Genomic DNA, 17,500 nt, shown 5'->3' with positions numbered 1-17,500 from the left:
AAGACTTTTATTCTTTTAATAAACATCAGATATCATCCAGTCAGTGTCGTCCACCGCTGGTATGATGGAAGTGGCTTTAAATGCTCAAAATTAATTTAAAATTTAGAATTGAATATTGGCATAAAATATCTTCAATCTGCTTCAATCCAAAAATATTGTTGTCATCTCAGCTTGCAAAAACTCATATCTGTCAAACCATAATACATACAGTATATCTACCCAAACACATGCACACATACATACATACATACATATTTACATATAGTACATACACACACATTTAGATACACACACACACACACACACACAAACATGCACAGAGAGATTTGCACATGTACATAAATCATCAAGTCCCAGTGGATCAGTGGATTTGTAGAATATCAAACAAACAGAGAGAAGGGCGAGCAAGAGAGAAAGAGGGTACTCTCGCTCTCTCTCACACACACACACACACACACACACACACTCAGCCTCTCTCTCAGTCACCTGCACGTTTCCAGATGTACATACAGTATAACCAACATTGATATTCAGCAGCTCTCCTCACACTGCGCTGATAGAAGAGTGTGTTGACTCTCGGCGTCGGTGCCGGTTCACACGCTGCAGCCGCGAATCCCGTCGGACTACAGCGGCCTCTCCGCTGGCCCCGCCCACTTTTTACCGGAGGGAGACTCGCTCAGGAGACGGACCGGACAGCAGGCGGGGAAGACAGAGAGGGAAGGGAATACAAACTCCTTGGTTGTGCAGAATATGAACTGCAAAAAATTGCCAAGCTTGACAAGTAATTCTGTCTCGTTTCCAGACTTCTCCAGCTTACTTCAAGGTATCTGTAGTCGAATATTCTCTCTGCATCATCAGATTGTTTGGCAGGTTTCAGGAATTGTCACTTTATTCACCTCAATATATGAGTTGTTATTAGAAATCACAAAACAAGTAATTCAATTGATCAACTCTTCCACCCTGCCGATCCCTCATGTGGCTCCATCATTACAAACTCATGCTCCAGATCCCAAGGTTTCCAAAGACACCAAACATGTCCGGCTGAATTACAGGGAAATGTGGAGAAAATGAAGCACAAGACATCTAGATTTTTTCTCCATTTGTTGTGATGGTGCAGCTATAAAATAATGTCATCTTAGGTTTGAATATTTCTCTCAGTATCAGCAGCTGCAGCTTCAGTGAAGCGTTGGAGCAGCAGATACAGAATATGGATCAGACGTTGTCGTACAGTTTGGCAGAAATGTTTTTTATAACTTTGAAGCTACTTGAAATTTACGGGGAAACTCAGGGTGCGAGGGGTTAAAGACAAATTCCCGTGTTTGAAGGGAAATGTCTTGAAAGACGTTACATTATCCTGAAAAACTTTATTTATTGAATTGAAAGATTTATCGAGTTGTGACCGAATGACATGAACCCAGGCTCATTTACTGTAACTTAACAGGAAATCCATTTCACATCAGAAAAAATTGACTAAATGCACTATTTAATTCAATAATTTATCATCATTTAACATAATTTAGGCACAGGGTCACAGACAGAGGCTGATGATGTATATCTTTGCTGTTTCTTGTTATTTTAAAGTCATAAAAGTTGCATTTTGGGCTAAACTGACTTCTTGGGCCATTGGCCTCCTTACCAAATATCCTGAAGAGAGGATTGGCACCAAACTCATCTCTTTGTCTCCAGCAGATCGCTCTGTCCTGTGCGCATGGTAACGCTTTAGCATACAGCATGTTAAGTAATGTTAAAGGGGGGGTATCCTAGGATGTGGCAATTCTTAGTATTTCTGGTGATTTTGGTACTTGGAGGTGTGAAGTAATCACAGTAAAAAAACAGAATCATGTTACTATGCCGTTTCCCCACAGTCACCAACTATAAAACACGCCCCCTTGTACAAGCCAGTCAGATTTTGCTCCAGTGTCTATGTAGACACTGGACTGTCTGAAATCGACCAATCAGCGCTAAGAGGAGGGCGGGCCTTCCAGAATGGCCAGCCAATCAGAGCAGTAGCTTATTAGCATATGAAGGTGCTTATGTAAAACAACCTATTTTCTTGTAGGTGGGAAACAAACAGTGGGAAGTGAATAGCTAAAGCTGTAACTAAACCATTTTTACTGAAAAAAACTTAACAGATGTATTTTATAGAGACCAGGTAATTATATAAAATTGCTGAAAAAGCAAATGATACCCCTCCTTTAAGTAATCATAGGCAACTAGCATTATTCAAAGTATGAAGATAGAAACCTTTTAGTAATCCAGAGTTGGTATTAGTTTTCATTCTCTGGCCTGTAGATTCATAATTTCTGAAAACAAAATCTCATTCTTCTTCATTAGTGAAGTCCACAGTCTGTCTGTCTAACTTCTCGCCGCCTGTGTAAACAGAACAAGTCACGCTCCAAGTCTCGCGGGAAGAGAGATGTTCTGTCGTTGAAAACACATCTTTTTGACGAATTTTCTGTCTATTTTACCAATCCTCTGAACAAGGCTGGCAGGTTTAACTGCAAGAAACAGATGAACACACACACATACTGTATTGACACATGTTCACACACACACACACACACACACACCCTGCCAGAGGCTTGGTAAGAGGCTGTCTGGATTACATATGGGATTTTAGGCGGAGAGCTGACAAGCTTATTAGACGTGACCACGCATCGCTATCACCTACTTCTGTGTGTGTGTGTGTGTGTGTGTGTGTGTGTGTGTGCATATTGAGTGTGTGTGTGTGTGTGTGTGCATATTGAGTGTGTGTGCTTGCTTGCTTGCATGCATGCAGGCTACATCTGTGCCTGCATATGTGTGTGCATACGGCAGCACGTTTTATCAATCTTCAAGCTATAGTGCGAGACAGAATCCATGCGGTCCTGATGGTTCCTCTGACCCCCCCTCCTCCCGTCCCGCCCGGCGCTGATCTCCCACGCCGCATGTTTGCGCCCGTGGGAGGCGGCTTCACGCACGCTTGCGCGCTTTCATTAGTGGGAGTTTCAGTATGCGCCGCAGAGCTTATGTCCGCGTCCGAATCCTTAAGCAGCCCGAGACGACAAAGATATTGTTGTTTCCCGTGGCGGACGTGCCGGCGGTCTTAAAGGTTTAGCTGTGCAGTCAGACACTGGGCCGCTCTGTGGACCGGGAGGCTTACGGATCGGAGCCCCGCTGACATTTACATTTGCTGCGCACGTTAAAAAAGAAAAGGAAAAGGTCGGCGTTGCGGCTGCCAAGAGCGGCGGGATGAGATATACTCGTTACAGCGGCGGCGGTAATTGTTGCGTCTGTTCAGAGAGGGAAGCTTCAGGACGAGAGAGGAGGAGAAACCGCAGAATTAGTTTCCTCTCGTCTGGGTGAAGTTTCCGCCCGCAGCCTGGGAGAGGAAAGCTTCATTAAAACAATAAAAGCAAAAACAATGCAGCTGTGTGCTGGGAGGAGGGCGGGAATCTGTCTCTTTTTATAAACCTTAAGTATTTATCATCCAGCCGACCATCAGTGTGTGTGTGTGTGTGTGTGTGTGTGTGTGGGAGTGTGGGAATGAAGTGAAGTGACGGCTTCTGTCAAAGTGAGTCAGAACGGGACGTGAATGGCAGGTTTCTTAAAGGGGCGGTCCGCAACGTTTCTGAATATCACTTCAGCTTTTGAAACATTAGAAACATTAGAAACATTAGAAACATTAGGAAACATTAGGAAACATTAGAAACATTAGAAACATTAGAAACATTAGGAAACATTAGGAAACATTAGAAACATTAGAAACATTAGGAAACATTAGAAACATTAGAAACATTAGGAAACATTAGGAAACATTAGAAACATTAGAAACATTAGAAACATTAGGAAACATTAGGAAACATTAGAAACATTAGGAAACATTAGAAACATTAGGAAACATTAGGAAACATTAGAAACATTAGAAACATTAGGAAACAGCCATACTGAAGAATCTACATCTGCCCGTGACCTCTGACCCCTCTGGGGAAATGTGTAGATCAAACTTATTTATCATTGCACTGTTTAGAATATGGTCATCAGAGGCTCTAAATTCCTTCCTTCTAAAATGGGAATCGGTCTCGACCCTCTTTGGACCCGGTCTTGACTCGAACCTGGTCTTGTCCTCGAACTTCAATGCATTGATTAGTCATTTCCTGTGCACTGATAGGCTGGATGTCAAAGGGTTTCGCACAGAGCTCCTGCAGATAGATCCACATCCTTAGAAACTCCTTATTTTTACATTTAGAAAAGCATGTGCACTGTTTATTTCCTATTTCGGTCTTGAACAGGACTCGATTCGCTCTGGTCTCGGTCTTCACTCGGCCTCGACCCTCTTTGGACCCCGGTCTTGACTCGAACTCGACCGAACCTGGTCTCGGACTCGACTGCGGCGGTCTCCACTGCACCTCTGATGCGTTAGCTGTCGAAAAACGTCTCTGCTCCAGCGTCACCCGGGGCGAACTCCCTCGCGATTAAAGTAATTTTCCTCAATTCTGACTTGGCGCGGCGACCAGGCTCGGCGCCAGCAGGAATAATTGTATATTTTCCCATTCATTTGAAACTGATAACACACTCCACCGGCCCTAAATAACGCCAAACAGCAGATGGTGCGGGCGCGATTCAATTCCACACATCCAGAACTCAGCTGCCACCTCAAAGGCGAGATTTACTTTTAATACAGCCGTCATCCACCAAATAGGGAAGTAATGGCCGTTATTCATCACCTTTAGGCCTCGTGCAGCAGCCTCGCCGCCATTACCGTCACGTACAACGCGCGTATTACTGCAACTCCCCCGTGTTTCTGCAGGCAGCGCCGAGGCTGCGGGCCGCGCAGCAGACAACAGAGCTAAATGAGGATTTATGTTTGCGCAGTCGGTAAATAATTACCGGGGAAAATACCTCGGCGGCTGAGAGAGAGGTGAAGTGGTATGAAGTTATGGTATGAAGGGGTGGAGGGGGGGGGAAGAGAGGGGAAGGGGGAGAGTGAGAAAGAGAAAGATCGATAAAAAGACAGTAAATCATATTTTCATAAATAAATCCCCTATGGGACGGAGGGTTATTGTTGAATTAAACTGGAAGGTTTGAGAAATCTCTGCAGGATAATGAGATTCTGCTTTTAGAAAATAACGCACACACCGGCTAGTGGCTGGGGTTGCCAGGTATTTGAATAATCCCCCCCTCTACTCTACTGCAAAAAAATGGTCTATCTTCACAAGTGATTGAGTCTTAAAATCTTATGTAGAAAGAAAGAATCGGCCAGTGGAGTGAGATCGTTTCACTGTCATGTGTTTGTGCTGCTGTAAAGATCACAGCAAACACTTAGCTGTTGAAATCCTGCGTAAATACAGTGAAATGAAAGTTGAGACATCTCGAGTCTGCCTGCATCGTTTGGTGAAATCAGTAAATATAATACTAAATATCTTTCTAATCTCAGTTCAAAACAGTTTCCAAATCTGTTTTAACTTGATTTTTTTTTACCACACTATAATATAATTTGGTGAAAAATGTATTTGCACTCGGGTCGACATTGAACTTGGCCTCCTTCTGCATGTCGCTGTCTGTCAAATGCATGCTGGGATACCGTCACCTGCATTGGAAACACTGGATTATTTCACTGTTAAAACTGTATTTTCAGCAAAATAAGCTCATAAGACGACTTGTTAGTATTGAGCAAGGGTGGAAGTAACTAATTAAATCTACTCACGTTACTGTAATTGAGCACCTTTTTTTGAGTATTTTTTAAAGTCACTAATTTAACTTTTACTTAAGTTAAGTTTTTCCTGCAGTTTTGTCCTTCACTCCATTTTAAATCCATCCATCACAGAACAGATTGTGTCTCTCCATCAGCAACAGAAACTGGATCAACGTAAACTGACAAAACTGTGGATCCATTCACAGTGAGAAGAGGAATCTGACTTTACTTTTGTTTCTGCACTTTATTTTGTCATTTCTAATGTTTCCAGTTAAAAGAATCTAGTTTGAACTCTGACCTCTCTCCTGTTAGAATCACATGGAAAAGATCACAACTAACAACGCTCTCTTTTCTAAAGAGGAACTCAGGAACTTTTACTCTGAGGACATTTTAAATCACACACTTTTTACTTTTACTGAAGGAGATTTTTACACCGGTACCTTTACTGAAGTAAAATATCAGAAAGGTAACAGTACTTCTACTCGAGGAGGATATTCTACTCTTTCCTCTGCTGGTATTGACAGATTTTGCAGTGTAGCAGTTTGAGTCGGAGGTTTTTTTTTTTATGCACGGGACTTAAATGTATTCAGAGACGGCTCAGTATAGGCGGAGTGAATATTCAGCGGTGGCCTTCCTGCAGGTCTTAAGCTGACTTTCGCTTCTCAACAGACACATTCGGCATTTGCAAATAAATGCACCTGGATCTGTGCAGTCACAGGTCTGCAACACACACCTGTGCAGTATTCAAATGAGCGTATCTGGATGTTGTTTTGTGTTGGCAGTTTTATTGCGAGGCTGAACCTTTTGTGAATGACTTGGCACAACACCGACTCATTAAAATGTGCCGCCTGCCCCGTGTAATGAAGTTGTAGATGTGTGTGTGTGTGTGTTTTGTCGCGGATAAGTTTCTCTTTTGACAGGTTTTTTTGGAAATTTATTTGACTCGTTGCCAGCAGACGCCCGGCCACCGGTGACACAACCAACAAACACATGTTGATTATTTCAGTAATTGGATTTGGTCCATCAAGTGTTCCTGACTGTAAACTGTAAGAAGTTTAATTTTAATTTAGTTTATTTGTGCTGTTTATAAAGGCACAGGAGGAGGGGGGGAAAAAACGAGAGAAGAGAAGGAAGACAAACTGTGCTGGAGAGACAGAAAACACTCCAGAGGGACTCAGGGAAACATCTCAGTCCGAGAGAGAAAGACGAAGGAAAAACGTCCAGATGACAAACGGGAAAAAAGTTGAGGAAGTTAGGTGAGAGGCAGCAGGTGGATCGCTGCCTTGCCCAAAGGCTGTGAAGCAGCTCGGGTTTAACACCAGGCAACATCTGGAACAGCTGGAATATCCTGAGGAATTTAACCAACAACCTTCCTCCGTCAGTCTGTCTCTCTGTTAGAGGTGGAAATCTTTGGGAATCTCACAATTTGATTCGATTTCAATTGTTGGATTCACGATTAAGATTTAAAATTGATTCTCGATTCATCATAATTATCTACACACCATGCGATTGGATGCATAGAGTGTAGATTTTGAATTATTTGCCTTGACTGGACTACAATAGATCGTTGTATATAAAAAATAATACATATTTAGCATCATCTGGATCATCTGGAGTTTTGCTTTAAAGTAATAATCTGTGACATTTTACTTTCTCTAAACAGTGGAAGTGATGCGTTTTACATTTTTCCGGTTTGTTTGGAATCAACAGAAGAAGAAGAAGAACTGGGTAGTTAGCATGAGCAGAAAATCCAAGCTCCGCCCACACCGTTTGATTGGCAGGTGATCTGTGGGAAGAGCAGCAGAAACACCACAGTGAGGCTGAGGGACAAAGATGCAGACTGAATAAAAAAACGAGGATCTTGCGACTACTTTTTGAAAATATACTAACTTGGCTGCACTGTGTGACGTTCAAGACAGGCTTGTCTACATGAAGAGGGTTTTCTCTCACAGCTTCCATGTTGACAGCAGAGTGATTCTGGTGTTTTCCCTGCAGACGGTCAGAAGCAGGAGACCAAGCTGAGCGGCGGAGCCAGCAGACACTGCTTCAACAACCTGAAGGCCAACACGCAGTACAAGATCAGTGTGTACGCTCAGCTGCAGGACGGGACCGAGGGCCCCGCCGTCACCGCCATCGAGAAGACACGTGAGACACACACACACACACACACACACACACACACACACAAAACACCTGCACACATACACAGAAATACAGGAATGCGTGCATCATGTCGTCGCTGTCAGGTGAAAATGGAACTACAATTTTAGTGATTTTCACGTTTTATCTTCAGTTGAGTGATTACATGCTTTCTCTGTGGGATGAGCAAATTCTCTTGAGTTTATGAAACCGTTTCAAAACCAATTAAATAAACTCTAATAGTCGTGGAGGTCAAGCTGAAAACAAGGCTGGTTTTCTTACTTTCTGAATAGTTGACATTTTGGAGATACGAGGTTTTCACCTGACAGCAACGATATGCAAACAAATTTTTCAAAGTTTCTCATGTGAGGCTTAAACACGTGTATGCTAACATACACACACACACACATACATATATAGGCATGCACACACACACACACACACACACACACATATATAGGCACACACACACACACACCATTGACACAGTAATTTCCTCCTCCATGTGATGTGACTCACAAACTCACATTTACACGCACCTGTACATGCATTATGATCACAATATTGCAGAGATGCTTGAAAACACACTCATTCACACACACACACACACACACACAAACAAATTGTCACCAGCTGTCACTGCGTATTAAAGCGTCCCACTAGCGGCTGGCTGGCTGGCTGGATGATGACATCATTTCCAACATGAAACAGCTTTTATGCTCCTGGGAGCGAGGAGAGACGTCCTGCTCCTGTTCTGAACCAGCCAATCATTTCATTTATTTTCTTTATTTTAACCTTTTTTTATCCAGGGAAAAGTCGTGTTAATAAGTGTTTTGATAAGGTGATGAGGTTGATTGGCCGTTGTTTGTAGTTGTTTGTCCAATCACAGAGCTGATCCTGTAACTTCTTCTGTCGCCGTCCTGGTAGAGAGAGAAAGAAATGAGTGGAGGAAGGAGAGAGGAAGAGACCGAGGCTCCGTTCACACTGCGGCTGAAAGTTTGCCAAATCTGATGTTGCCCCTCCCACGTGACTCAGATCTGATGCTTTCTCATCAAAAAGCTGCATGGAGTCGCATTGTTTCAGTTCCCATCTGGACCGCATGGATATGTGATATAAAACCAGATCCAGAGGCATGAGACCTACTTGCGACTTATATTTGAACGCTCGAATCGGAATTTGCCAGCGTTGCCATGACAATAAATTAATCTGACATCATTCACCTGAGACAACAAGCGTGGAGGGCAATGAGACACAACGATGGAAAGAAAAGACAGACGACTTGATGCCTCAGTTCAGTCAAAACTGGAACTGGAATGTGTTGGAAAGGGAAACAGATGTGTTAGTGTCGCTCTGCGTGTCTTTTCAACATCGCTGTCAGTTCATATTGGTGTCAGGTACGAGTTACATCCTAGAATAAATACGAAGAGTCATCCAAAAAAATTCAGATACGAGCAGCAATTCAGAATAGAGCATGAAGACCCGCAGTGTGAACGGAGCCTGAGGAAGGGAAGGAGGGAGAGGGGGGGGGGGGGAGAAAGAGAAAGAAAGAGAGTGCATGAGGGAGAAACGGAGACAGGGAGGAAGGATGGAGAAAGAGATGGAGAGAAAGAAGAGAGAACGAGGGATGGAGAAGGCAGAAGGAGAGGAAGTGAAAGAAAGGAAGAGAAAGAATTGGTTTTGGGAAGAGAAAGAGATGCTGAGGAAGAGACGGCTAGGTGGGGAAATAGAGACAGAGACAAAGAGATGAACAAGCAAGCAAGAGAAAGAAAGAGAGAGAGAGAGAGTGCACGAGGGAGAAACGGAGACAGGGAGGAAGGATGGAGAAAGAGATGGAGAGGAAGAATTGATAAGGGAGAGAGAACAAGGGATGGAGAAGGCAGAAAGAGAGGAAGTGAAAGAAAGGAAGAATTGGTTTTGGGAAGAGAAAGAGATGCTGAGGAAGAGACGGCTAGGTGGGGAAATAGAGACAGAGACAAAGAGATAAGCAAGCAAGAGAAAGAAAGAGAGAGAGAGAGAGAGAGAGAGAAAGAAATAAAGCAGGTATTTGTGTGCATGCAGCCGGTCTGCGGAGAGCCTCCACGGTGATTTATAGCTTTGTTTTGATGCAAATGAAAGCCGGAGCCTTTTCTCCAAATGACTATCCCCCGCGCTGCAGGCAGCCGCTGCCCGGCGCTCCCTACCTGCCATCGCCAGTAATTCACCGCCGCAGGTCGCTGATTTACCGCCTAAACAGCAGTGAATGAATGAAGTGTGGAGGAGGGGGGGGGGGGAGGGGGGGAGGAGGGGGTCCTGTTTTTTTATCCACACAGGGAAAAGGTTAGGAGTTGAAAGCGGAGACAATCAGAGTTTGATTTAAACTGCGGCTGCTGCAGTGATGAAGGATTATACAGGGAGCGGTAATCACAGAGCCGGCGAGCCGCGGGGAGGAAACTCTGAATATAGTTATTTTACACATTCTGTATGTTGGGGGGGGCGGGGGGGGGGGGGGGGGAGCGGGGGGGAGCGGGGGGGTTTGATGCATACGGCTGGTTTGTGTGTTTTGAGGCTCTTTGTAGTTTTTGGAATGTATTTAGGCGATAGTTGTTTTATGATGAATATGGTCTAATTGTAGGTTTGTGTGTGTGTTTGTGTGTGTGTGTGTGTGTGTGTGTGTGTGTGTGTGTGTTCCTTCCCTCCTCACAGTACCCGTCCCCACCCCGGCACCGACCAAACCCCCCACCACCACCCCTCTGCCCACCATCCCCCCCGCCAAGGAAGGTACAGTGAGACTCAGCCAAGCTGCTTCATATCATCACTGTTTATTTACAGTCTGATGTGCTGACTGACTGTCTGACTGTCTGACTGACTGACTGACTGACTGACTGACTGACTGACTGTCTGACTGTCTGACTGACTGACTGACTGACTGACTGACTGACTGACTGTCTGACTGTGTGACTGACTGACTGACTGACTGACTGACTGACTGACTGACTGTCTGACTGACTGACTGACTGTCTGACTGTCTGACTGACTGACTGTCTGACTGACTGACTGACTGACTGACTGACTGTCTGACTGTCTGACTGACTGACTGACTGACTGACTGACTGACTGTCTGACTGTCTGACTGACTGACTGACTGACTGACTGTCTGACTGACTGACTGACTGTCTGACTGACTGACTGTCTGACTGACTGTCTGACTGACTGACTGTCTGACTGACTGTCTGACTGACTGACTGTCTGACTGACTGACTGTGTGACTGACTGACTGACTGACTGACTGACTGTCTGACTGTCTGACTGACTGACTGACTGACTGACTGACTGACTGACTGACTGTGTGACTGACTGACTGACTGTCTGACTGACTGACTGACTGACTGACTGACTGTCTGACTGTCTGACTGACTGACTGACTGACTGACTGACTGACTGACTGACTGTGTGACTGACTGACTGACTGTCTGACTGACTGACTGACTGACTGAGTGACTGAGTGACTGACTGTGTAACTGACTGACTGACTGACTGTCTGACTGACTGACTGACTGTGTAACTGACTGACTGACTGACTGACTGACTGACTGACTGAGTGACTGACTGACTGACTGACTGAGTGACTGACTGTGTAAAACTGTAAAATTAGCTAAAAAACAAGACGCAAATAAAGTAAATAAACAATTAAAAGTATGCAAATCATAAAATATTACGTTAATCCAAGTCCATAAAAAAGTGTTTTAAAAGACGATTTAGACAATTAAGCTTGACTATTTCTATACACACAGTAACATTGAAAAGGGGTGATGTATTTATATGGAAATGTATATTAATTATTGTTTGTAGTTTACTGGCCCGTGGCAGGTGAGCCAGGTGTTAAGCCCAACCCACTTTAAAGTTCAAACGGGACAATTAACCTGAAGTCACCATCTCAAGAAAAGATAATTAGTCAGGATCATGAGAAAGCAAAGTTTGATATATTGTGATAATGCAATAATTAATTTGTGATCTCTATGATGATTAGAATAGGGGGAAAAAAACGCAAATAAGGAATTTTGTGGTTCAACAATGAGTGTTCCTCCATAGTTATTCCTGTTTAATTTCTTAATTTCTTTTGTAACTCCTCCAGATGTAACTATAGTGATCTCACTGACAGAGACTAAGTTTAGCTCCCTGTCCAAGTTCTCACACGTTTAATTGTATGTAAAGTATAATGTGACATATTGCAGGGGGGGGGGCAGTGTGGGCTCGCCTCCTCCACACTGACAGCCCACTGTTTTCTGGTACATGTACAGTAAATAATCTTTACTGCGCTCCTCTTCCCACACAGTGATGTGGCTTAACCCATGCTCACACACACACACACACACACACACACACACACACACACTTCTAAGAGCTCCAAGACACTCACACATGTACACAAACACAAACATGTGGTGAAAGAGAGACACATTTTAGAGTTTCAACACACACACACATAACACATCGTTTCAGAGATAAATCTTGTAAACGAGATAATTATAATCTCCTCTGTCTTGAATCTGGTGCGCCCGTTTATTCCTGCAAACCTGTAATTGACATTCCTCACATATCTGTCATCACAGAATCAGCATGCGTAGAGTTCATTTACCAAACACTGCTTATCCTTTTCTTAAAAAGAATAAATAAATCAGCACCTGAAGTGCAGGATCCAGTCTGTCAAAGTTTGATGTTTTTGTCAACTGGCCACTTAAGTTCCCTTCTATCTTTTAAAAACAACATTTGTTTGAATTTTGTACTATAAGAGTAGGTAAGAGGTGTCACTTTTTTCAAATGGTGGATATAGAATAGTTACATATAGGTACCTTTGTAACTAGATACAAGAACAAATGAAAGAGAATGAATGAAAGAGATGAAAAGATGAAAAAGAGATGAAATAGAACAATAGTTACAATAGTTGTGAGTTGCATGAGGTTCGTGCAACTTTACTGTTACACCATGCATGGAAGTTATGTTTTACAACAGCAAACATTATTTTGTGTTGACGTCAAGTTAAAAAGTAATAATGAAATCTCTTTCATTCTTCAACGTGAGCTAGGTCCACAGTTAGCGGTTAAGCTAACGCCAGCTAACGTCCACTGCAGAGTTAACTTTCTATACAGGAAATAATTTAACTATCTGGAATATGAAAATATTTAATTGTAAAGTTAATCCACAAACCTAAACTAATCCATACTCTTTCCCCATGTTTCCTACTCATACTGTTTACTTAACATGTTGAAATTGTCAGCAGCATACATTTATACAACGCACTACAACTTTTATTGCTTTATTGCTTCATTATTTTTATTACAGTTTGAAGTTATTTTAGATTCTATTTTAGGGCATATGTTCTGTTTTTCTTCGTTCCCTGCTGAATTACTTGTTCTGCTGCACCGGCCCAGTCTCCGCCCCAGGGATCAATAAAGTTTGATTTGGTATCAGCTGGCACCGCCGCCCATCTGCTTCTGTAAACATATTAAAACAAACACAGGTCGGTGCACTTGTTGTCCGAGTAAACAACATCAGAGATATACGATATGAAAGTAATAACGGCTCAGAAGCCTTTCAGCGTGCAGTGGAATAGTTTCTCTTGTGCATTGAGAGTTTTCCTGCCCTCAGCTGCAACTACAGTAAATACACAGGAATTAGTCCCATATTTTGCTGTTGTGTAAAAACCTTGCAACTCCAATTCTGGGGATTTTCATGTTTCCTCTTCAGTTGAAGGATTACATGTTTCCTCTATGGGTTGAGAAAATTCCCCGACCTCTTGGGCTTATGAAACCATTTCAAAACCCACTGGATAATATAGTAAATGCATTGTCATCAAGCTACAAGCAAGGTTGTTTTTCTTAGTGCCTCCACTCGACAGCAGCGATATCAGCGGTAACTTCAAACGTTGTCGGCTCCTAAAGGCAGCGAGAGGTAAATGTCTGAATTGAATGACTTCACTACCCAGAAATCCTCTGCAGTGAGGTCAGTAAACGTCTCACAGCAGCTTATGTTCACCAACCACTATAGGAGTATTATAGGAAACTATAGGAACACGGGATTATTATATGAAACTATAGGAAAAAACAAAGTATTATAGGAAATCATAGGAAACTATAGGAGTATTATAGGAAACTATAGGAACATGGGAGTATTATAGGAAACTATAAGAAAAAACTAAGTATTATAGGAAATCATAGGAAACTATAGGAGTATTATAGGAAACTATAGGAAAAAACTAAGTATTATAGGAAATCATATGAAACTATAGGAGTATTATAGGAAACTATAGGAAAAAACTAAGTATTATAGGAAATCATAGGAAACTATAGGAGTATTATAGGAAACTATAGGAACATGGGAGTATTATAGGAAACTATAGGAAAAAACAAAGTATTATAGGAAATCATAGGAAACTATAGGAGTATTATAGGAAACTATAGGAACATGGGAGTATTATAGGAAACTATAGGAAAAAACAAAGTATTATAGGAAATCATAGGAAAGGGTAAGAGACGAGAGGAAAAGATCTGACGTTGGAGAATAAGAGCTGAAGTATGAAGTATCTGCAAGTTTTTAAAAAGTCTGAAAAAAGTCTTAAAACTTCTAAATAAAAACTTCTAAATTCAAAATAAAAACCCTGAATTGTGTAGTTTGACCAACAGTTTTATTTTCTTGTTGTGTTACATCACTTCCAGTCTGTCAGTCAGTTTGACCCAATACAGAACATGATTAATACAATATCTCTACCAACCAGTAATCCCTTAAAATAACCTTACATTTTCATTAATTTACATGAATTAACCCCTTAATTCATGCAAAATCCCCTTAAAATGTATTAAGGGAGTTATTAATGGGGGAGATTCCGTTGAAACCTCCTTAAACACCCCCTTAATCTTGACTCCTTACTTTGTAACTTAATAAAAAATTCAGGGAGACAGGAACTTTTGCATTAATTTTCACTTAATAACTCTTAACTCTTAAATTAAGGACAATTCAGGGATAAACATTCAATTTCCTGGTGTTGTTTTTCTTTTATTTGCTCTGTCCAGTTGATTTGCCAATTTTCTGTTTCTTTATTTTGTTTTTGTGTTTTTTTAATTGTTCTTAAATTCAATTCCAGGTCACTTTTAAAAAGGTCTTAAACCTGCAGATCAGTCTTGAATTGGATGTGGATCGAGCCGGTTTAGTCCACATGACCTCTCCGCTCTGATCTACTCTTCCTTTGTTTTTCTCCTCTGTCTCCTCCACTCTCTCTCTTCATCACTCTCTCTTTCACATCCCTCTCTGTCTCAGTCTCTCCAAGGCTTTTTTAGGAGGAGATTACGAGGTTTTTTGCGTGACTGCAGAGTTATAAAGTCTTAAATGAGAAGAATTAAACCGATTCTCAGATTAACACGTCTTCCCTGAGATAGTTGATTAATGGCGAGCCGGAGGGCGGTTTTGTTATTGTGAGAGAAAATAAGTCATTTGCTCTCTGATCTAATGCGGCTCATTAAGGGCCAAGTGGATATTTAGGATAAACAAACAGCAAACAACAGAAAATTAAATCCTTCGGCGGGATCGATCGGGCGCCGGCTGACTGTTGGATGTGATGATATGAGAGGAGAAGGGAGCTGATTGGCTGCTCTCGCCTCCTCTCCACCCAGCGGAGGATGACGGAGAGCTTCGGCGTTAAGATTCACACGGCGAGCGGCGGCGGCGGCGGCTCCGTGCTCTGCATGCGACGAGGCAGCGCCGCTTCTAATCGTTTAAACGTCGAGCCTCTTCAAGTCAAATCAATCAACGCTTCACTTCGCTCCAAAGTTTCTTTTCCTGCCTCGGTGGCGCCGGACCGCTCTGCAAACTGAATCAGACTTTGGTTTATTTTTTCACGGTGATAAAACACAGAACTGATAGCAAAGTGTAAAAAAAAAAATGTGATAAAACAATGACAGAAGCAAAGAAAGCAAAGAAAAATCCATACGTGTTGTGCAGGTTGAAGAATAAACAAACAAAGCAACAACAAAGATATTAAAATCAAAAGTTGCAGACTGTATTATTCTTAAAGGCATTTGTCCAACTGTTTAGACTATTTTGATTTGCTCCTTCAATTCAAAACAATCAAAATGAATGTGTATTTAATATTTACATTCAGAGAAACTCTCGTCAAAATGAGATGAAACTTTATTGATTCCTGTGGCGATTGGATCGAACAGGATACAACGAAGAAGAATAGAATATAAACAGAAAAATAAACATAAAGATGAATATAGCAAGTGGAGGTTATATGGATAATATGTGCAACAGACACTTTCAAGAAAGAATAAATGCAGAAAATAACCAAATACACCCAAAATATGAAATATTTTTTAATATATTAAATAGGTAAAAACATCATGAAAATATTGATATTAATGCAATATGAGAAGAAACAGATGTGAATTTACAGCAGATTTGCATCCATCTCTCTCTTCCTCCTTCGTCTCTTCTTTTATCCATCTTCCTCTTGTTTCTCCCTCTCCCTCCTTCCATTTTGCCTCTATCCTTCCCTCTTTCTCTCCATCTCTCTCCTCCTCCTTTCATCTCCTTTTCCTTGTCTACAACAGAAATGTGAAGAGAGAAGAGAGAATGTAAAATATCATCAGTCCCTTCAGTCAGCAGCTCTTCAAATTGTGATTTTTCTCTTCCGCCGCTCTTCCTTCCATCTCTCTCTCTCTCTCTCCCTCTCTCTCTTTCTCTCTCTCTCCTCTCTCTCCCTCTCTCTGTCTCCCTCTCTCTCCCTCTCTCTCTTTCTCTCTCTCTCCCCTCTCTCTCTCTCTCTCTCTCCCTCTCTCTGTCTCTCCCTCCCTCTCTCTCTCTGTCTCCTTCTCTCTCTTTCTCTCTCTCTCCCTCTCTCTCTCTCTCTCTCTCTCTCTGTTTCTCTCTCTCCCTCTCTCTCTCTCTGTTTCTCTCTCTCTCTCTCCCTCTCTCTCTCTCCTCTCTCTCCCTCTCTCTCCCTCTCTGTTTCTCTCTCTCTCTCCCTCTCTCTCTCTCCCTCTCATCTCCCTCTCTCTCCCTCTCTGTTTCTCTTTCTCTCTCTCTCTCTCCCTCTCTCTCTCTCTCTCCCTCCCTCCTCCCTCCCTCTCTCTCTCCCTCTCTCTCCGCTCATCTGTTTCTCTCTCTCTCTCTCTCTCGCTCTCTCTCTCTCTCCCTCTCTGTTTCTCTTTCTCTCTCTCTCTCCCTCTCTCTCTCTCTCTCTCCCTCGCTCTCTCTCTCTCTCTCTCCCACTCTCTCTCCCTCTCTCTCTCTCTCTCTCTCTCTCTCTCTCTCAGTCTGTAAGGCTGCCCGGGCCGACCTGGTGTTCCTGTCGACGGTTCCTGGAGTATCGGCGATGAAAACTTCCTGAAGATCATCCGCTTCCTGTACAGCACTTCCGGAGCGCTGGACCGGATCGGACCGGACGGAACCCAGGTACGGGTTCAGATACAGAAACCAGATCCAGTTCATAAAGTTTCTGCACTGTCTGTTCTAAACAGCCGGTGTCTGGTCGCTCTGTCCCGGGAAAAGAAGAAGAAGAAGAAGAAGAAGAACTGGGTAGTTAGCATGAGCAGCGATAGCCACCATGACTGAACAGACAAAGAAAAGAGAAACTCAAACTGCAGCAACAGAACATCCAAGCTCCGCCCACACTGTTTGATTGACAGGTGATCTGTGGGAAGAGCAGAGCAGAAA

At 42.6% G+C, this 17,500-nt stretch overlaps 1 protein-coding gene across 1 annotated transcript in view; it reads left to right on the top strand.

Moving 5' to 3' along the window:
- col14a1b (collagen, type XIV, alpha 1b) overlaps nucleotides 1-17,500 on the top strand; it is a 208,527-nt gene that overhangs the window by 108,692 nt on the left and 82,335 nt on the right. Inside the window, 4 exon segments of the mRNA XM_078290196.1 lie at nucleotides 7,670-7,819; nucleotides 10,496-10,570; nucleotides 17,101-17,133; nucleotides 17,136-17,239. Of these exon segments, the coding sequence (XP_078146322.1) occupies nucleotides 7,670-7,819; nucleotides 10,496-10,570; nucleotides 17,101-17,133; nucleotides 17,136-17,239 (362 nt within the window).

The sequence above is a fragment of the Centroberyx gerrardi genome, chromosome 19, assembly GCF_048128805.1.
Source record: "Centroberyx gerrardi isolate f3 chromosome 19, fCenGer3.hap1.cur.20231027, whole genome shotgun sequence".
NCBI lineage: Eukaryota > Metazoa > Chordata > Actinopteri > Beryciformes > Berycidae > Centroberyx > Centroberyx gerrardi.
Note: the sequence above shows the minus strand (reverse complement) of the source record. Positions and strands in the feature narration are given on the sequence as shown.